The sequence below is a fragment of the Myotis myotis genome, unplaced genomic scaffold (genome assembly GCF_014108235.1).
Source record: "Myotis myotis isolate mMyoMyo1 unplaced genomic scaffold, mMyoMyo1.p scaffold_m19_p_9, whole genome shotgun sequence".
NCBI lineage: Eukaryota > Metazoa > Chordata > Mammalia > Chiroptera > Vespertilionidae > Myotis > Myotis myotis.
In genome coordinates this window covers 4753683-4776167 of record NW_023416401.1, presented here as the reverse complement: position 1 = coordinate 4776167, position 22485 = coordinate 4753683, and the positions used below count along the sequence as shown (strand labels likewise).

Sequence of the window (22485 nt, the reverse complement as noted above, 5' to 3'; positions counted from 1 at the left end):
GTGACCCCTCAAAATATATACACACTTTAAGAGCTGACAGCTCAATTTTGAAAATGAAATGTATTTTAATGAACACTGCCTTTATAATTATACACGTTTGGGAACACCCCATGTGTGTGACATATACACATAAGCATATGTGTGTGTGTGTGTATCTGTGTGTATATATGTGTGTGTGTATATGTGTGTGTGTGTGTGTGTATATATATATATACACACACACACACACACACACACACACACATATATATGTGTGTGTATCTAATCTAATAATAGACAAACATGGTAATTGACCATACCTTCGCTATGCTTCCCATTGGCTAATCAGGGCGATATGCAAATTAACTGCCAATAAAGATGGCAGTTAACCGCCAACAAAGATGGCAGTTAATTTGCATATGTAGGCACAATGATGGGAGGTGAAAGGGGAAGGACAGTGATTGGAGACCCAGGCGGCAGGCAAGAGCTGGATAGCAGGGCAAAGGCGTCCCTGGGGGCTGCCTTTGCCCACCCCCCAGCCGGTGATTGGAGAAGCCAGAGGGGGGCCAGCATCCGCCTCTTCCCTGCCCCCCCCCCCCCCCCCCCCCCCCCCCCGGCCATGGATCAGCAACCGGAGAAGCCGGAGGGGGGTCAGGGAAGAGGCCAGCAGCTGCCAGTGTTCGAAGAAGTACCTGTATTTTTTTTTTCAAAGTACCTGTATTTTTAATAATTTCTTGACATGGTAAAAGAATTTTACATTATGATCCAAGGGTGGTGGGGTGAGGAGAAGGAGCAGCAGAACAATCCAACAAACAAAAAGGGAAACAGAAATGCATGGTGGAAGGGATTTGAAGGGTGGATAGGGGCATTGCCCAACTAAAATGCAATTGGTTTGTTACTGAGTACAATTCATGGGAAGAGAGCATCCTAACTCCTTCTCTATACAGCATATTGGGAGTAAAAATGATGCATCCAGGTGGAAATATGATTAGGGGTTGGAAGACAGACAGGGAAAGAAGAAATCAGAAATAGACACTGAGTCACTGGGTGGCTGACTGCAAATACTGACTGTCCAGTAGTGATAGAATAAAAAAGTGGGGGATATCTCTGGAAGATTCAAGAGAAAGGGGGCAACTCTTCTATGGTTTTGAATTGCCAGGCAGATTTCCACATACACACGTGTACATGCCTATGTTTGCATGCACACACATATACACATAACTGACTGCCCCCCTGGAAGCACAGAAGAAGAAGCTGCCAGAAGAAGAAGCCACCCACCTTTGGTCTAGGCGCCAGCACCTGTGGCTGGCTGCAGCCCAGGAGATGGACAAGCTACCTGCCCGAGGTCCCAGGCTGCAGCCACCCTGAGAAGCTGCCAGCCCTGTGGTCCAGGGCGCCAGCGCCTGTAGCCAGGGAAATAGGTTCCCTCTTCTCCTACTACAGTCATTACTTCAGTATTCCCCTTCTGAATTTCTCTCCTGTGCTGCAACCCAACGCCACTTTTTATCGAAAGGATACGGAACAGAGAGAGCAGTGTTAAGAGCTTACATTTTTAAGCCGGTAAGGTTGGTGCTTAAACATATAAATAGAAAACTAGAGTCCTTAAGGTAACAAAGGCTACAAAGGACAGGGACAGCACATGACCTATTATATCCAGCAATTCATATGGGGACTGAAAACTTTGCAATAATGACAATTAGTGAAGATATGAATCAACTAAAATAGTTGACAGGGACAATTCTTCCATCTTTGAAAATATCTACATCAAATCTGTTTAAATAGATTTTCATCTGCATAATATAACACATTCTGACAAGACCACCACCACCACCAATGTGGTCAGTGTTGTGCCAATAAATGTTTAATAACTGAGGCCCCCCCCCCCCCCCCCCCCGCCGAGTGCACAAATTTTTGTGCACCGGGCTACACACACACACACACACACACACACACACACTCTTCACAGCAACACTTTGAAGGAGGTGCTCTCATAAACTGAATTTCAGTGATGAGAAAAGTGAGGCCCAGAGAGGTTGAGTGTTTTGTCCAGGAACTTATTACTGCTAAGATGCAGAGCTGGGAATCACACCCACGCATTCTGGCTCCAAAATTCACCATTTAAAATGCTACCCTACACCTCACTGCCTGCAGTTTAAGATAGAAAAACGAAGTGGTCACTTCTCATATACTGTCATATTGAGGGGATCAATAGATATGCTGTTTTTATAAAGGTAATTACACATGAGGTTTATCTGGCTTAGTAATTTTGCAAATTTTAAAATTGTGGCGTCCACTTACCGGAGGAATCCATACGATCCTGCGTGTTAGAAGCGGTTATTGGTACACATATATTTGACACATCCTGAAAAGACAAAATATATTTTAAAAGGAATGTTTTATGTTAAATATTTAAAATGGACATCTTTCTATTTTCGTGGGCTGTGTAACTATCAAGATGTGCTCGGTTTCCATGGAAATGCCGTGTGCTTGTACTCACCCTGTCCTCAGGATGGGCCCCTTCTATTCTCCAGGACTGGATCACTCCTTCTCCGCCCTCGGGCACCGGGGCAAACCTGGTCCCCAGGCCCTCTGGCTGCCTTCGCTTGCAGCAGCATATGAGCAGCAGGAGCGGCGATACTGCCAGGAATGCAAAAGGCAGAGTCAGCAGGTGGCTCAGCGTAGGGAGTCACAAGCGCTTCATTTTGCAGGAAATGTGGCATTATATTTAGAACCAGAGGATGGAGACAAATGTAAGAGCATCATTTCCCCCTAAGAGATTGAGAGTACACATCCATGTTTATAAATACAAACCCGCCAACTCACATAGACTGTTAGAGCTGGAACGAAGGGAGGTTAGACCATGTAGTCTGGGCCCTTTCCTGGCAGATTAGAAAAGTAAGTCTTTCCTCTCGTCCGAGATTCCTGAACTGGGTGGTAGCAGATTTAGGATTCAAATCAAATGTTAGGATTCCTAGTTCCCCATAAATGCATGCACATTTATAGATGTGTATTTATTCACAAGTAATCATCTGTGCATGTGTATGCATTTATAAGCCTATCTATGTGTAACTATGGATTAACATTTGAGGAAATACATATTAACCTCCCTGGTCATGTGTGTGCCTACAGGTCCCTGGATACGTGTATGTGTACACACACACCATCCTCTTTCTAAGAAAATCCTCACTTTTTAGGAAGTGGTTCAAAGTCACTTCCACCAGAAAGACTTGCCCGCCCTTCCCCTCGGACTTAACTGCTCCTGCCGCTCCGCTCTTGAAGCCTCTGCTGCAGGTCTCACTGGAAGGCTTACTCTGTGCTCTGCTGTGTTATACTTAGACTTGCACGTGTTCCCCATCTTTGGGACCCTCACTAAGTCTAGACCTCTTTAGTCACCGCTATTGAACACGTACATGCCCTCACCAGCTCCTTTGTTTAGTTCCGGATTTTCACAAAAATTGCCACAGATAATAAAGGGAAATGACCAAATGAACGCAAGCCTGGTTCCATTCTTATTTGGGAGAACTATTGCGAAGAGGGGTTTAAGCCGGTACTTACAGAGCAGTAGTAGGAGGCCCAGAGCAATCATGCCAATCCCTGCTGGTCCCAGGCCAACATTTGAACCCTCAATGCGGTCGCCAGGGACAGGCCCATATATGTCACTGGTAACTGAGCTGCTATCCCCGGTGTAGATGCCCGGAGTGCTGGAGTGCAAGCACGTTTGGCTGATGTCACAGTCGCAGGCCTCTATCTTCACCGTCTGCGGCAGTTCACACGCCCGGTTGAAGCTGTCCTTCACCAGGATTGGGATTTGGTAAGCTCCCACTGACAGCGGCTGCCCAGCCATCAGGAGGGCAGAGGTAGCTGCAAGGGAGGAGAGGAAAGAGAAAGAAATTAAATCACTTGCTGGTGACCCTTCCTAATACTCATGCCTGACTTAGGGCCTGATCCCTTAGTCATAGAGCTCCCTCTACTTACTAAGAAACAAAACAGAGAAACACTTACAATGAATTTTTAAGACTTTTCCTGCTGGATTGTTATCTGTACAAAGACAACAATACTTGGCCATAATATGAACGCAATAGATATTTGTCCAATGAAGGAAGAGTATTGAGCTGAGAGGAAATATTGGAAGTCTTCAATTAAGGATTACAATTTACAAATATCCTCCCTAAAACTGTTGTTTATCTCTTATTCAGAATCATTGCCCTTTCATTTAAAATTATTCCAGTAACTATTGTTTTTTTAATTCTTTGTGCTATTATTGCTTATTGATTTTCTATAGAAACTATTGCTTAAATATTGATTGAAATTTATTTATCAACCCAAGGCATTTTGAAGATGATTAAATTTACACTTAACACATGAATAGTAATTGATTAATTCATGGCACTCAATAATAATAATAATTATTGCTTATTACTTTCAGTTAGCTATATGATACACCACCTAGTTGTACCAAAATTTAGCCTGGGCATAAAGTAAGACCTGAATAAAGCTGTGAAATAGTGGCATGTTAGGTGAAAACTTACTCTGTTCTTCGACACCAACATTGAAACAGGGCTCTGGGAATATTATCTCTAGTGTCATATATAAACTAGAGGCCTGGTGTGTGGAATTCGTGCACTTGGGGGGTTCCTCAGTCTGGCCTGACCCTTTTCGCAGTCCAGGAACCCTTGGGGGATGTCCGACTGATGGCTTAGGCCCACTCCCTGTTTCTGGTTGAGCGGTGCTCCCCCTGTGGGGAGCGCACAGATCACCATGGGGCAGCTCTTGTGTTGAGCATTTGCTTCCTGCTGGTCTGTGCACGTCATAGAGACCAGTTGTTTTGCAGTTTGGTCAATTTGCATATTAGCCTTTTATTATATAGGATATATATGTGTGTGTGTGTGTGTGTGTGTGTGTGTGTGTATATAACTGGCAAATCTGTAATATCATTGAATATCATTACCAATCTCCATGTTGAACATTCTTATATTTTTTACTCATCGTGTTTAGGATCTGAAAGACGAAAATGTGGCTAGAAATTATTGTTTAAGAATGGACTATTGGACTTTATAGGGAAAGGTGAATTCAGAGTTGTCTTAATTTTAATAGAATTGCTTTAATATGCTTAGCTTTCTAAAAGATTACAGTGGTTTTGTGGAGATGAGCAAAAAGGTTTTATGGGGAAACATTTCTTTCTTTGGCTAAGTCCCTAGTGGGGGCATTTTCCCCAGCATTAGTTTATGGTTTCTCCTTCCTGTGGATGGAGAAGCTTGGTGACCTCAGAAAGGGGAAGTGTTTGCTCTCACCTTGGGCTCTAGCATATGACCTCCACCCTCCCACCACCCACCCCTGCCTCCAAAGTCTTTCCTATTTTACCAAGTGACTATGAGATTAGGCAGCCAGCTTAGACCAAATGAGGCCCTCTCTGAGCATTTCACTTTCTAATTGACATTTAACATTTCAGGGAAAAGAACCTAAAGTATATTAAATATTATGTTGCCTGAAATTTACTCTTCATTTTAATCATTGCTTTCATTTTTATGTAGCAAAAATACTAACACACATACATTCTGGGATATTTATACTTTACATACTTCAGTTGATGCATTCCTTTGTATCTAAATGCTTCATATAATTCTAATTTTAATGCTGCTTAGTACTACATCTTAATATGTACCAGACTTTGCCTAACCATTCATCTAATATTGCACAATTGGATTTAAATTTTTATTCTTACAAATAAGTGTGAGCTCATAGCTCTTTATAGAAACAACTAGAGGCCTGGTGCACGAATTTGTGCACCAGTGGGGTCCCTTGGCCTGGCCTGTGGGATTCAGCCAAAACCAGTTCTCCAACATCCCCTGAGGGGTCCCAGATTGCAAGAGGGTGCAGGCCAGGCCTAGGGAACCCACCAGTGCATGATCAGGGCCAGGGAGAGACTCAGGAGGGCTCCAGGGCATGTCTAGCCCATCTTGCTCAGTCCCGAACGGCCAGATCCCAGCAGCAAGTTAACCTACTGGTTGGAGCCTCTGCCCCTTGGTGGTCAGTGCACGTCATAGTAGGTGATTAAGTGGCCTTAGCATATCATTAGCATATTATGCTTTGATTGGTTGAATGGACAACTGAACAACTGGACACTTAGCATATTAGGCTTTTATTATATAGAATTTCTTTGACCTAATATGCTTCTAAGTGAGTAGAAAATGTGTAGATGTAAATCTATGGCATACCTGAGTTTCAGAGACATTTAAGTGACTTGCCTGAAATAATTTAGGCTAGGGAATTGTGACATCTGGCAAGTTTGTCAAGAGTTCTGTTTATTTCAAACTGATAAAATATTTGTGTAGCACCCCATCTATATAAAATAATGGCTAAACTGATCTTTACATACTACTATTTGTAAATGCAGCATTGATAAGACATTTTTACTTTTATTTCAGTTCAACATTTTCCCAAATAGTGTAAATGTGCATATTAATTTTTTTCATTTAATATGAATATGGTGAGAATTATGGAAACAGAGATAGAAAATATGACATGGCTTGACTAATTACTGGTAATTGTTTTTGCTTTTAGTCTTTAAAGTGAGCAAGTTTGCATTCCACTTACCATTTACTGGTTTGATATCCCATAAGTTAGCTGTCCCTGGTGGCTGATCAACAACACAGAAGGTAAAGGGAGACCCGTAAGAATGATGGTTAATGTCTCTCGCGGATATAAGGATGGATGGAGAGGCGGTGCAGATGGCATTACTTTCAGCAACAATGACTGGACAGTAGTCATTGACATCAGGAACTTCAATGCAGATGGTTCCCGTAGCCGTTTTCCCAGAGCCATCTGGAAGGGCAAAGCATCATGGGTGTTGGGATGAATGGTGTCAGGGGGAAATTTCTTTCTCACATCCCCTGGCAATGCCACAGCACATAGGAGCGGTGTGAGGGACTCCTGAGATGGAGCGTGATGGGTTCCTGCCTACGTCACGGCCCTGAAGCCACCTGGCCTCTGCTCACAACCCTCCAGCCACCCTGCCTTCTTCCCAGTTTTTCGGACTAGTTTCCTTCTAACTCAAGACTCCTTGACATCCTAGTCACCCTTCCTAAAATGCTTTCACCTCCGTCTTACTCTGCCAACTCCTCTGCATCCTAAGATGCAAAAGGAAATGTCCTTCCTAGAGAAGGTTTCCTGCTGTCCATTCCCACCCCGTCCCCGTAACGGAGACAGCTCCGAGCCTCCATTTCAGGATGCTTATTGACTCCTGGGTTATTGAAATAACCACAATTGAAATGAAATAACTACTTGTCTATACTTTTCCTTTCCATTTGTTTAATTCCACCCATTAGATGCTATTTCTCTCGGAGAAGGTACTTCAGAAAACAAATATAAAAATATTTTATTTTTTCCCCCCTAACCTCTTTGGAATAAATTTTAGGTTAGTATAGTTTATCAAAAAGGGCAAGGTGCCAGGAAATAGTAGGCTGGGTTTAGTTCACTTTTCTACTTTTATGTTCTTTTACAATGAATAAAGAATTATTTTGTTTTTAACTTGTGAAGGGTCTTAGTTTCATCATTTGTAAACTAGAACATTATCATCTCGGGTATTTTACTAGCTCATTTTTGGAGAAGTTAACTTCTCTTAAAGACGATTTTTGTGTGCCTAAGTGGAGAGCCATCTGGTCAACCACAGGAGAATAGACTGGAAGGCTATCCGTACCCTGCATGGTTTTATGCAGGAGGTTCTTGATTCCTGCTTCAGCTTGGACTTTCCAGGTTTAGGCTCTCATTAGAGAGCCACCGGGCCATCCCACAGCTGGTTGTCTGTGTCCTTCTCTGGCCTCCAGGGCTTTCTCAGGGCCGTTGGATGTGGCAACCCACAGCTCAAGTTATTGCTGACAGTGTTTGCTCCGGTGTCCTTTGCTACATAAAGAGCTGTGGCCCCTCATCTTTGAACAGCCTTATCTGAACCCCTAGGAGGCCTCTGTGCCAGGGCATACACTCTGCTTATGAATAAACGATGGCCTTGTGTGTAGTCTTTTGTCCATAAATTTTTGATAGTGTTTTTCTCTTTCTTTATTCACTTGAAATGACTAATTTTTATCCTAGTTTTTGAAGACTTTCACATATGACCAATGGACGACCTTAGGTTCTGATCAGCATGCTGAGTCCATATCAGAAGAGGCCTTCTAGAATTCTGATAATAAATGAGGCGATGTTGTTTCTGTAACTGTCCCAGATGTGAAATGCGACACTCACAGGATGAAGACCAGAATGTATGTGTTGTAATTGCTTGGGCATTACCATGGTTTCTTTTATAATCTTACGCTGCCCATTTATCTCTCTCTTTGTTTACTATTGTAAAGCTCAGATATAAACTTAGTGCAAACCTGCAGTATCTGTCTTCTGATAGGAATGTGTCTGGGACTTCTGTTTTCCTCCCTTGCCGGTTACTGACCTTTTGTGTTGTTTTGTTATGCAGTGGTTGGTTTCCTAGGCAGTACTCCTGGGAATCATTAACTATTGATAAACAAATGTCTGTTGCTACTCACCTAGAGGAAGGCCTAATAGATTTTCCCATGTGAAAAGCAGCTCAGGGACAAGTTAATTCAGTTCATCTGTGCTGAGGACTTCTAGTTTGGATCTTATACAGTGGGGCCTTGACTTATGAGTTTAATTCTTTCCGAGACCGTGCTCCTTAAGCTCGTTAAGGAGCTCGTTAACTCAAATTACTCTGTCAACTCAAAGCAAAAAATCTGCGGAGAGACAGCTGGTATCTCAAAAAACTCGTTAGTTGGGACACTCATAAGTCAAGGCCCCACTGTATTTGCAATAGGTTCTTGGTTCTTAACATCTTACTTGGGCAACATGTCTAAGAAGCGGCACTCATGCAGGCCTCCAGGTGGCTCAGCGGCAGTGACTGCAGTGGCACCGCCTTTCCTGCAGCTGGTCCCCAGTGAGCTTTGGGCACATCTTGCCGCACTTGTAACATTCCCAACACACTGCAGATCCGGCGAACCATCTCAAGTGATAAGGCCATAAACAGAAAATGAATTTTCTTTATATGTTTTAACTTTTTTGCTTTACACTGTCTGATACAAGTCTTTTTTAGAAGCAGGTGAAATAAATTATGACAAATGTAAATTGTGGTTGTAAGTGTACTGAATTCAGTTCTTGGTCTAAGGCACTTAGACCTCTGTAAATCTTGTAGACACCCCTGAATGATATATTTTATTTGAGTCAATCTTCTACCAACATTAGAATAATATTCGTACTTAATGCAAACTAATAATTTGATGAAAGCATTGAATATAAATTTCTTACCATCTATAGCCAGGATCTCTGCTGTGTATATCCCATTGGTAATATATTTTGACTTCTTATCAAATTCCCTAGAAAATTGTATCTCGCCAGTCCTCGAGTCAACTTTTAACCAGCTGCCAGCATCATGTCCTATGATATACCTGTTTTTAAGGAAATAAGTTCATCATTTGCTTAAATGAAAGTTAATAAGTTTAGTCACACCCAATGCATTAAACTTATATATGGTGTTTGCTGCTTTACAGTAACAATTGATTTGGATTATAAAATGTATCTATGTCAATAAAATTCTGACATTGAACATATTAATGCACAGAGTTTTAAAATTTCATAATTTTTACTCCTTACTTCTTTATATAATTGTTCATAAAATGTATAAGTCTGTTTCAGGTTTGTTTATTAAATCATAGCAATATCAAGGAAATATCCTTTATTCATTCACATGGATGTATCAGTTGCTCCTCAGTTTTAAGGTATATTGGTTTCAGAGCACTTCATTGTTGGCCTTTCAGAGGTTGTGGTATCATTTATTCCATTAGTGTATATGGGTTTTGTGACTTATAATTGATTCAAAGTGCTTGGGCGAAGATCTTTCGTCTGCACCAGGCACAATTTTAAGTTCCCATGGCCCTTATCTGACATCCCCTTTTCCTCTATCCCATACTGACGACTCCATAAGTGTTGATGTCTTTTAATTTGTTAGCTGATTAAATAATCAAAATTGTTCCAATCGAAGCAATTTCTAAGTCAACAGATTGTTCACTCAAAAAATATTGGGTGTAAGAAGGGAGAAAAGAAAAGGATATAAAGAATATTTATATATTTCACTATAGTTATTTTCCAGACTATCTTATATAGGTCTAACTCATGTATAATATATATACCTCGTGCCCCTAATTCCTACTTTTCTGTTTTCTAATTCTGACTCTCTACATTATTTTAGCTTCAATACTATCCTTCTTCATAAGGTTAAGTAGAAGGTTGAAATTAGCCCCAAAGTTATAGATAACACAGGTTAAAAAAAAAACAAGCGGTGACTCATCTTTTATGATGTCTTACTGTTTACGATATGGCTTAGTCAGCCCAGGTCCAGGGTGGTACCACTGGCCATAAAAGATCAAAGAGACTCACAGAGTAACTGAAGGTGATTCTTTGATCTTACAATTGCTCCCTGGACACAATTACTCTTACACCCAGTTGGAGCCCTTACAGCCTGTAAAACACGATTAACATTCTAAGAACATGCCAGTGCCACAGTAGTGTTCTATAGCAGGTGAACAGGCAAAGCCGAACTCCAAAAATAATTCAAGCCCCACACACTGGCACATGCTCCACGAATCAGCACTGGGTAGAACCACGCGTTGCTGTTCTAACACAAGCAAAGGATTTGCAGTACCTGACGTTCGTGGCAGGATTCCCTGTGTCCAAATCTATAGCCGTGTATGTGCCAAGAACATAATTCAGTAAGGAATCTCCTCTTACTCCTTCTTGCACACTGAAAGTCATGGAGTTTGGATCAAATGTGGGTCCTTCTCGCACGTTAATGACCTGAATTCTCACAGGGGTTGAATGCATTCGGAATCGAGAGGCAACTGAGTGGTGAAATTCAGCTTGGTTTTTGACTCCAATGCTAAGATGAATATTAGGCATTTGTTCATAATCCAGCATCTGAAATGGTAGAAATTAAAAACTCTGACACAGCAAAAGATTTATTTTGACAGAATAAGAAACCATGGTAAGGACACAACGACACCAGCATAAAGTCCAGGAGTTATGCAATTCTGATTGTGAATTGATAAAATTTTATTTATTATGGCATGAGGTGTATTTCAGACATGTGATCCCCTTTATCTTTTAGATAATGAGGTGTATAGGTCATTTAGGCTTGTGAATTTAAATTGGACTCAAATCTGGAGTTTTGAACTTCATATATAAAAACCCTGGAATGAAAAATGATCTTTTTTTCCAAATGAGGTATTTATGACAAATAAAAAATAAAATTAGAATGAAGTAAAGAATGTCCATAGCTGTTAACTGAATACATAGGCCCGAGGTTCCTATGTAGAATTCACACCTGAGCATTTCTGAAAGTATAATCAACAGATTAAAGGAGCCAATATTAATATTTTTTTGTTAAAATTCTAGTTGAGTAGCAATTCCTCTCAAAGTCGAAGTGAATGCATATGTACACACATACATATATTTGTATTGTGTGTTAGTATTTCAATACATATTTATCAGTAAATAGCAAAAAGAAAGTTATTGACAGAAATTTTAAATTTTCGTTTTGTCTTTTAAAACTACAAGTTCCTTGAGAATGAAGATCATGTCCCATTCACTTTCATATCTGTAGCACATAACAATTCTCAATAAATTGGAGTTGAACTAAATCATTTATAATTCCCTCACACTAAGGAAAAGGTTATAGAAAGCTCAGTCAAAAGCCTTGACTGAGGGTGGCTTGAGTAAAGGTCATTGGTGACACCATTCCAAATGCCAAATCCTAGGGGAATTACACATACATGATCTAAGCACACAGTTCTTCCGGCTATGTGCTAACACACACATTAAGGGGTTTCACTCCATATTAACTAGCGTTGTCATATTATTTTGATGTCTTCAAGCATATTTTTCTGCTCTCTTTAAGAGACTTGGGAAGTTATGCAGGGAAAAAAAATAGATATTAATAGATATTTTGTCTACACAGCATCTAACACTACCTTAATCAATTTTCATAAATTGAATCCAATATATATTTTTTAAATATATTTTATTGATTTTTTTACAGAGAGGAAGGGAGAGAGATAGAGAGTTAGAAACGTCGATGAGAGAGAAACATTGATCAGCTGCCTCCTGCACATCTCCTACTGGGGATGTGCCTGCAACCCAGGTACATGCCCTTGACCGGAATCGAACCTGGGACCTTTCAGTCCGCAAGCCGATGCTCTATCCACTGAGCCAAATCGGTTTCGGCTGAATCCAATATTTTTATTTTTCAATAAACTAAGTATGTCTTTAGAACACTTTGACTCTCACAGAAGACAATTATATAAGTCATAGATGGTCATTGCATGAATTACTCTTTTTTTGTGTTCATTAGAATGACAAGCATAAAACGTAAAGGTTTTTTCCATAATTTTGATGACCACTTTATAAATTTGTGCACCACATGATTTCCATGCTAATGGTTGTGTTTCGTGGAAAAATAGTAATGTTTTAATTGCTCCAGACAATTTAAAAAACAGAGAAAGACTCAATATGTAAACGATATTTTTGTATTTCAAGGAGTCTAAATGGCTGATAAAAGTCTCACAGGAATAGAGAAAAGCAGTGACAACATTGAATGATCACCAGGGGTCAAACTAAATGTGTGTGCGCGTCTGTCTGTCTGTATGCTCATAGCTGGAAGTTCTGTCTATGTTGTTAGTAGTAATTGTGTTTGAGAAATTAATCTCCTTTGTTACATCGATGTTAATTTGAATCTTATTAGTTTGTAGTTTTGTTTCTAATTTGTACCTTCAGATTATATTGCCGCCCATTCAGTAAAAATGGAAAGTAGTTTGAGAAAAGCTAATCCATAGGAAAAAGCCAAGCCCTGTAGGTTGGTTTTCAAGTTTCTCACAGACTGGCTCCCACTCAGCATCTCCACTCCTGAGTCTCATTGCTTCTCTAGGCGGATACTCTGCATGGCTCCACAGAGGTGCTCACATGCCCTGAATGTGTATTACATGTTCTTCCCTGTATGTGTGCTCACTTCATTTCCCACCGGAGCAGTCTCCGTTGGAAGGCCCTGCTTAACTTATTCCCTGTATGGAATATTTTCAGACAGATCTAACTCAAAAGCATTCCCCCCTCTGATCTCAGTAATTCTCTCAGCTTTCACCCATTTAGCAATTGATTATGTTTTATATGACATCTGTACTACTATTTATTATGTTTTTTATAATATACTAGAGGCCCAGTGCATGAAATTTGTGCATGGGTAGGGTTCCCTAGCTGCTGCTGGCTGCTGGCCGTGGCCTCCCTTCCCCAGGCTGCCTGTCGCCACCGCCAGCTGGGGTGGGACTGGCCAGGGAGAGGGGTCGCAGGCAGTTGGCTGGCTTGCCCGCCCCCTGGTTGAACTCCCGGTCGAACTCCCGGTCAAGGGGACAATTTGTATATTAGGCTTTTATTATATAGGATTTTTATTGATTTCAGAGAGGAAGTGAGAGGGAGAGAGAGATAGAAACATCAATGATAAGAGAATCATTGATGGGCTGCCTCCTACACACTCCCTATTAGGGGTTGAACCCATAATCTGGGCATGTGCCCTAAATGGGAATTGAACCATGACCTCCCAGTTCATAGGTTGACACTCAACAGCTGAGCCATGCCAGCTGGGGTATTTATTATGTTTTTAACTCTCATATTATTTTCTAACATGGGGGTCCTTGTCTTGACTTCTCAACTACACATTGGACACTGTGAGAATGTGAGAACAAAATAGCCTTATTTTTCTTGGTAATAAATAATGTGTTGCTTGGCTGGTGGTCTCAGTAAGTAAGGAAGCTTACTTAGGACGCTTGTTCACAGAAACAGTATTCAAGGCTGTGGGTGGGTTGCTTTTTGTAGGCAGATCCTGTCTCTGAGAGTATTTTAAAACATCTTTAAAAGAAAAGGTTGCAGATCTCATACTGTACCTTGACGACTCTCAAAATGCCTTCATTGGTTCGTGGGTCTGTTTGAATCTCAAACCAATTCCCATCATTCCCGGAGAGAATTACATATTTTGCCAGCCAATTATCCGTGCCTTCCTCATCAAGATCAATGGCTTTTAACCTTATCAGTTCCGAATTCAAACAGTTCTCCTCAATGCTTGCTGAGTACTGAGTGACACAGACCAATTTTGTAGTCAGTGAATTTTCAAAAGAGGAAAGTTAGCTTCAAATCCTGAATTATCATTTACAATACTAACAACAAACTGTGTCAGAGATTTCTGTGTCATTATTAAATGACATATATTCAACAAGAAATCTAAGAGTAAAGTGATTTTCATGTGCTATCTGTAAAACTAGGGCCAGACTGCATTGTTTCATTTTCCTTGTTTATTTTTCATTTTCCATACCTTCCTCCTTTTCTATAAAAGGCCAGATAGTAAATATATTAGGCTCTGTAGGCCTGAGATTAGTGCTGTAACTACTCATTTTTGCTGCTGTAGCATTACAACAGCCACAGACAACACGTAAAGGAATAAGTACCACTGTGGTCCAATAGAAAAAATATTTTTTACCAAAACAAGTGGCAAGCAGATTTGGCTCTGCTGATTTTGATTTTATGCTTCTTTCTGCCTAAGTCTGAAAGTGGAAGTTGAGAATGTTTGGGACTCTGTTAGAACTGATTCAGTAAATCATCAGGCATATACAATCCATCAACATTGTTATAGGATTCCCAGAATGATATTAATAAATTCCTACACTTCTTCAAATGGAATATATGGAGGATATTGGTCTATTGTTTTCACAGAGGAGATCATTATGGAATAGTGAGTGACTCAAAGGCAAATACCCCAAATTAAGATTCATTATTATACATAAAAAAATGTCGAGGTTTATATAGTAAAGCTGAGTACATCCATACATGTAAAAGAACCACAACTAGTGGGAATGTAAATTGATGATTGACATTTATGTAAAAGGGATGATAAGAGAAACAGCTTACGGAAGTTCTCTCTAAGGTGGGGAAATTATCGTTGACATCTAAGACCTGGATCCTACAGGCGCACTCAGAGGAGAGTCCATCTGCAGCTCCGTCTCGGTCCGAGCCCCGCACGAGGAGGTTGTACATGCTGTGCTCCTTGATTAAGATGAAAAAGAGTTGTAAGACTTAGGTCTTCATTGGAATAAAACCCAACACATTCTCATGTCATTATTCCCCCATTCTTTTATAATTTTATATAATATATTAATATAATTTTTAATCTATATAATTTTCATTTAAAATAATGTTTGGATTCTTTTTCCTTCCCCCCTTTACACTGGACGAAGGGCATACATGCATTATTTCATCTCCGTATTTTCAAAACTGTATCCTTTATTTCTTTGCATTCATTCCCGGAAGGCTTTACCTCTCTGTCGAGGAAGCTGGACATGGTGCGGACCTCGCCGGTGTACCTGTTCAGGATGAACATTGGTGCACCTGCTGGCTCCTGAGAGATGATCTTGTAGGCGATTTTAGAGTTCAGGTGATTGTCTTCATCTGCATCGGTGGCACTTAACTTTACTACCAGTGTGTCTAGAAATGAAGATGGAGATGGAGAGTGTTGGGGACTCTGTTAAAATCAATTTGGTAAATCAGCAGGCAAAGGAAGAAAGAATGGTTGGCCTTCTCCTGCTGGCTCTCTCTTCTAGTTATCCATGAGCATGGACAGGGTGGGGCAAAAGTGGGTTTACAGTTGTTTGTATGGACAGTCATATAATCTCTCTATATAAAAACGTTAAGTGACCTGTCGACCATTTGACCCGTTGACCACTTGACTGGTCGACCAGTCGCTGTGATGCTCACTGACCACCAGGGAGCAGACAATCAATGCAGGAGCTTCCCCCTGGTGGTCAGTGCGCTCCCACAGCGGGAGTGCTGCTCAGCTGACTGGGATGAGTGGGGCTGGGATGGGCAGGAGCAGCTCCTCCACAGATCCCCACAGGTTACGCCGAGGGACCCCACTGGTGCACAAATCTGTGCACTGGGCCTCTAGTAACTAATAACTAATAATATAAGAATAAACTGTGTTTCACGTACTCACACCTATGAACCTACTTTTGCCCCACCCTGTCTTACTATAACTTTAGCTACACCATTAATGACAAAAATCATAGTGATTTGCTTCTTAAAACACTTTATAAAGTACTTGCACTCCTTAAATGCTTTAAATTACGTATATTTCAATCTCCTAAAGCTGTGTCCTAGAGGAATAGAAGTGGCACAATGCAGAGAAGGAGATTGGTCTACTCACTTGCATCGCTGTTTTCTTCAATGCTGCCTGTGTACACATTTTGTGTAAAGACTGGAGGGTTGTCATTTATGTCCATCACTTTGACTCTAAGCTCAAGAGGCCTTTCTAAGTCTTCACCCCGTGCATTCAGAGCCCGGCAATAGATCTGTGGAAAGTTGGAAAAAACCTGTCTTTCTCCACCAAAGGAAATTCAGTTACGTGCTTGAAAATATATAAGGAAACGTGCAGGGAAACAATTTTCTCAGTCAATTGAGACTACTTTTACAGTCTAGTAATTTAAATATTGTCAAGACATTTGATCATGTGCTTATATAATACGCCAGAGAATTCTGAACCATAATCTATTTTCATACTCTTCCTACCTCCTCAAGCCCTTTATTCAGTTTCATTCTGCCGTGTTTTATCAGAAGGAGGCATTAGTCCTGGGATGAATTTTTTTTTAAGGCATGAAAAATAATACGTGTAAATCAAAGCACACTGCTGTGACTTACCAGGAAAAGTGGAGTTATCTCTCTGTCCACCACGGAGGTGATGTTAATTTCCCCCGTCTGAGGATTAATGGCGAACACTCCGTATGGTGGCCGATCAATGCCTACCCCAGAGATGCGGTACGTAATCTTCTGGCTCACTTCGCAGTCTGATCGGATCTATGAGAAAGCGGCGAGGATTTAGGGCGGATATGAACTTCACAGGGTGGTGGAACGAGGAGGGAAAGGCTCTGCAGCCAGATAGGTCTTATATTGAAACCCGGCACCATGACATAGGCCTGTGTGACCTTGGAAAATGCACTTAATTTTGTCAAGTACTGGTTTGTAATGGGATAATACAACTTATGTCCCAGGCTTGTTGTGGGGATTGTATGAGGTAACATGTATACTCCCCACCCCATGACTGACATAGGGCACACCCACGTCTGATGCTAGATTTGTTATTATTAACGTTACGTTGTTCATGTCTCTGATTTGTTTTGCACATAGAGAAAATGTTTAACAGAAGAACTCAGAATCTTTACTATTTTGTAAGAAGACTGTTGTATTAATATGTACTCTGCTTAGACTTGGATTTGAGATTCAATCAAAATGGTAGATATCAGAAGAGAAATACAGTGTTTAGAGATATTGGCAATAATTTTTTAAGTCAAAACTTAACATATCACTCACTTGCCAAACATAGTTTATGACACATATTCTGCTATCTAGATTATATTTTCATAGGTATACATCTATGGCTCATAAATTTAAACAAAGGTAGTTTAAAATTGGAAATCTAACCTATATACTAAAGATGAGAACACTCAATAAAATACTAAGACTTGTTACCCACATATCCACAATTAAGTAAAGGCAGCTAGAAATGCAACTTGGATGAGCTCCACTCCAGTCCAAAGATCTTATTTATGTAAACGAAAATCCAGGAAATCCCTCAAATGCAAATATATAGGAGAGAATATGCAATACCAGCGGGTAATATAAAGCTGTAAATGTGAGTTGAATGGGAACCATATCAATTTAAAAGCTTTCCAAAACTTTGAAAACATCTGAGAGAGAATAGATCTCTTTTCTTGAGCTGAGACTATGTCTGTAATATTACTGCTGCTGCCGCCTGTAGTTGATGTAAAGCCTTACGGAAGGAGTTCTGATAAACCACTACCCTTGATTGCAATAGGGGCCCGAGGCCGAGAGGCCTGGAAAGAGCTAGCGAAGCTGTTCATGCGGATCCTGCCCTTCATGGGTCAACTTATGACATATTCTTCCTCAACGCTCCTTCCTTATTGAGAGCCACTCTTTGAAATAGCGTTTAGGCTCTCCGAGCTTCTGGACCTGGTGAGACTGTCGGGCTGGTCAGGAGAATGTTGGTGTATGCAGGCATGTCCTAGAGCGGGCGGGTGAGGAGAAGCAGACCTGTGTATGCAGGCATGTCCTAGAGCGGGCGGGTGAGGAGAAGCAGACATGTGTATGCAGGCATGTCCTAGAGCGGGCGGGTGAGGAGAAGCAGACCTGTGTATGCAGGCATGTCCTAGAGAGGGCGGGTGAGGAGAAGCAGACATGTGTATGCAGGCATGTCCTAGAGCGGGCGGGTGAGGAGAAGCAGACATGTGTATGCAGGCATGTCCTAGAGCGGGTGGGTGAGGAGAAGCAGACCTGTGTATGCAGGCATGTCCTAGAGAGGGCGGGTGAGGAGAAGCAGACATGTGTATGCAGGCATGTCCTAGAGCGGGCAGGTGAGGAGAAGCAGACATGTGTATGCAGGCATGTCCTAGAGCGGGCGGGTGAGGAGAAGCAGACCTGTGTATGCAGGCATGTCCTAGAGAGGGCGGGTGAGGAGAAGCAGACCTGTGTATGCAGGCATGTCCTAGAGCGGGCGGGTGAGGAGAAGCAGACATGTGTATGCAGATGTGTTCTAGAGCAGGTGGGTGAGGAGAAGCAGACATGTGTATGCAGGCATGTCCTAGAGCAGGCAGGTGAGGAGAAGCAGACATGTATATGCAGATGTGTCCCAGAGCAGGCGGGTGAGGAGAAGCAGACATGTGTATGCAGATGTGTTCTAGAATGGGCAGGTGAGGAGAAGCAGACATGTGTATGCAGATGTGTTCTAGAATAGGCGGGTGAGGAGAAGCAGACATGTGTATGCAGATGTGTTCTAGAACAGGCGGGTGAGGAGAAGCAGACATGTGTATGCAGATGTGTTCTAGAGCGGGCGGGTGAGGAGAAGCAGCAGATGGACGGACAGAGCCCAGTGGTGCTGGAGACCCAGGTCTCTCCCCAATCCCTCAGGCGCCTCAGCTCTGTAGCAGTTCCCAGAACATGAGAGGCAAAGGGGGGCCTCCGCAGCCCAGGCAGGAGACGCCCCCGCCCCGGCACCCCTGCCGGTGGAGCAGTGGAGCCTGCAGGGCCTGGGATGCTGAGGCTGCCCGCCCTCCAGGGCCTGCAGTGTGGGCGCAGGGCGACCCGTGATGCATCCCTTACCCTGGCGATGGGGTTCCGCTTGGAGTTGTCCTCTCCTTCTCGACACGCCGCCGCGAACTTGATCCATTCGCGCTTCTGTCTCCTGACAGTTTGCCACTTGGTTGTGCCCTTTTCCACGTCCAGTTCTTTCACCTGGAGCGGAAGCAGGCACATTGCAGAGCGTCAGGACAGTTTTCCTTCGCAAGGACATCTGCTCAGCACGGTAGGGAACACCCAGAAGAAGCCACGGCATTGAATTTGAGGAACAAAAAGTGTTTTTACCACCTTATCCCTCTAGGTGGGTGGAGCTTGGGCAGCCTCAGCAGCTACTTCTCTCTGGAATCGTCTCACTGCTAACTGTATGATTCTATGAAACACATTTTGTTGGCTAAGTGTGGAGCTCGTAATGTTCTACTGGATAATAGGCGTATGTGGTCTTTCTTCTTTCAATCTGTCCACTGATTAGCAGACATTGGTCCACAGCATCCATGGACACATCTGGATTATGCCACAAGGTCCTTGATATTTGGCCTGGTCAGTCCAAAAGCATTCCTGGGGGGGCGGGTCTAAGCTGACCCATCTACCTTCCCCCATGCGCCAGTGCCAGCTGGGCTGCCAAGGCAAGAGGGTTATTATGGGTAATGCAGCCACAACACAGTAAATAGACTAATAAAATATGGTCATACTTTATGTATTAATCCTGTAAACCAACAGCATAAATAAGTGTTAGGGGCTGTTGGAACCCAGGAGTGTTTCCTAAGCTTGGACAGGACCGCATATCGAGGTCCGGTTGGCATGGACCACGTATGCTCAGTGGCGTTCTGGGTAGGACCACATTGTAAGGACCACTTGGTGTGGACAGATGTGTCAGTGGCTATGGCGGACAGGACCAAGTGTTTCAGTAGGTGGGGACCTTGCCCACCTCACCCTCCATGGAGCTCTGACCAGGCTGTCTGGTCTCCAGAGGTTAACAGCTGCAGCTGCTCCAGGTGAGTGCATCCCTGAGAGGCTGTGCTGGTGAGTGTACCTGACTCAAGAGAGGACAAGTGCTGCTTTTCTGTTGGTAAGGACGCCACTCTGGCTATGTATCCAGGTAGACTGTTGCAGATCAGAAGACTGTTTTAACTGAAATGATGGTAACCACCATAATCCCATGGACACCTATATGGATTCTCAGTGCTATCTATGTGTTTTCATAGTCTCTGCTTGCTATGTGTTTTTATAGACTTAATTGCTGTTGTTGGAGGGTGTTTAAGAGTTTTATATATTAAAGACTTCAGCAATGTTACTACATGCATGAACATTTTTGTGTACATGTATAAACATGCACACACACATCTATATTTTTGTAACTCTTTATGTACTTGTTGAGACATTGATAATTGTATGTTTGTTTTAGCTAAGGCTTCATTTAATTACCACTTTGGGGGGAGGAGCTGCTCCATGCGAATGGAGCTTATACTTTCAGGAACCAAAGCATTTACATTTTTCTCCATTTTGATGCAACTTCCTAAAATGTACCACCTATTGTCTATTTTGTCAACAAAGATCACACAGTGATTATATTTTCTCCCATTATTTGATATTATCAGAATGAAAATGTAACCGCTATAATAAAGTCCTCCCAGAGGAGATAGCTTTACTTTCCCAGTCCCACTCTAAATGGTCCTGGGTTCTGTGGTTCTATTTAGTTGTGGTTACAGATATTTTTGCTTTTGTATTTTTTCCTCACTGATTAACCATACAATTATGCTGATGTAATTGTCTAAAACTCCTCTTCCCATTCTAACGTGTTACTTTACTTTTTTTGCTTTGCCTTAGGTTGGGAAACATAAATAAGCTACTAGTAAAGTTTGATAAGCAGGAGTTACTATGACGCTGACCTGTCACAAACCTTGCCTAAAGCATGGACATTTAAAATTATGGCTTTCAAATATCGCTGTTTTCAAATATTCTGATTTTTGATATATTATGCATTACATGACTCAGTTTCTCTTTCCATTCTAAATTGAGTAGGTAGTTTTAATAATTATACATTACCTCAACAATAAATTCACTGTTTACTTCCAACACCACCTGTTATAGAAGATACAGCATTAGCATAAATTTGCATAGTTTAAAGGAAGTCAAGTCATGAAATTATTGACAGTGTTCTCTGATTAATTCATTTCTTAAACACACATTTTGCTAGTGATATGGAATAAACATGGGTAACACAATATTAATAGTACAGGTTTTCCCCCACAGAGGCTTTTAAACTTTTAAGGAAGCAAACACATAGCTACAGGAAAGTTAGTGTGTGTGCTTCAGCGGGGGCACCCAGGGGCGCAGCGGAAGGAAAAGCAGACAACTCAGGTTACCCAGTGAGTTTCAGGAGGGCCGCAGAGGAGAGTGGGGGTGAAAGCGGTCTGCAGGATGAAGCTACTCTGAGAAGAGAAATTGATGGGGACAATTTTCAGCCAGAATAAAACATGAACACAGGTGTAAGGGCATCCTCTACGTTTCCCAGGATGCCCCAGGAATGGGAAGTAATATTATCAGCTGGAAAGAAGAGGAAATAGCAAGGGGATGCGGGAGACAAGGTTAGGAATGGCAGGTTGGAGGCAGATCATGAAGTGTTTTATATACCAACTAGGGAGTGGGGGCTTCACTGAATAAAATACAGGGTTTGACAGTAACACCTTTTAAAAAACACATCACTGATATGAAGGGATGGTTACAAGGGAAAAGTACTTGAAGTCCAGACACTTAAGAATGAGCAGTTGCTGGGTAAGACACAGTTAGAACATGAACATAGGGCTGACTGGAAAGGAGAGAGAATGGAGACATTGCCAAGGAACTAATAGGACTTGTAGATTGTGGGTACAAGGAGAGGATGTAAGTTAAGTTGGCTTATTGGGACAACAGGGTACTTTTAATAATAACAGAAAATTTAACAGGAGAGGGTCACTGCAGGGAGATGATGCCGAAGTCTTCATTAATTAATTAATTAGTTAATCTTATTCTAAAATTTGGGGTAGACATAAAAGATGAAGAAGTGGAAATTTATTTAAACAGGAGTGCTATTTAAAGTTGCAGGAGGTGAGGGTAGTCCATTAAAAAGTTTAAGAAGATCAATAAAGTAGTCAGAGAACAGACTCTTATAGGAAATGCTTATATTGTGCAGGGGACAGAAGAAAGAAGTCTAAGCAGAGAATAGAGAGGGCAGGGGACCAGGTTTGTGGGTGCAGAGCAGCTTTTGTCCACACAAAAAGGTCAGAAGTGGCAGGGCGGTGG

General features: G+C 41.9%; 1 protein-coding gene across 2 annotated transcripts in view; it reads right to left on the bottom strand.

The window, feature by feature from the left end:
- DSG4 (desmoglein 4) overlaps window positions 1-22485 on the bottom strand; it is a 38762-nt gene that overhangs the window by 7093 nt on the left and 9184 nt on the right. For both annotated transcript variants that reach the window (XM_036323650.1, XM_036323651.1), the window contains exons 2-14: window positions 21250-21285; window positions 19231-19362; window positions 16756-16911; window positions 16265-16409; window positions 15380-15546; window positions 14974-15108; window positions 13956-14141; window positions 10673-10944; window positions 9280-9419; window positions 6574-6801; window positions 3535-3840; window positions 2477-2616; window positions 2278-2341 (exon numbers count right to left, since the gene is read on the bottom strand). In XM_036323650.1, the coding sequence (XP_036179543.1) occupies window positions 2278-2341; window positions 2477-2616; window positions 3535-3840; window positions 6574-6801; window positions 9280-9419; window positions 10673-10944; window positions 13956-14141; window positions 14974-15108; window positions 15380-15546; window positions 16265-16409; window positions 16756-16911; window positions 19231-19362; window positions 21250-21285 (2107 nt within the window). The remainder of the gene's footprint in view (window positions 1-2277; window positions 2342-2476; window positions 2617-3534; window positions 3841-6573; window positions 6802-9279; window positions 9420-10672; window positions 10945-13955; window positions 14142-14973; window positions 15109-15379; window positions 15547-16264; window positions 16410-16755; window positions 16912-19230; window positions 19363-21249; window positions 21286-22485) is intronic.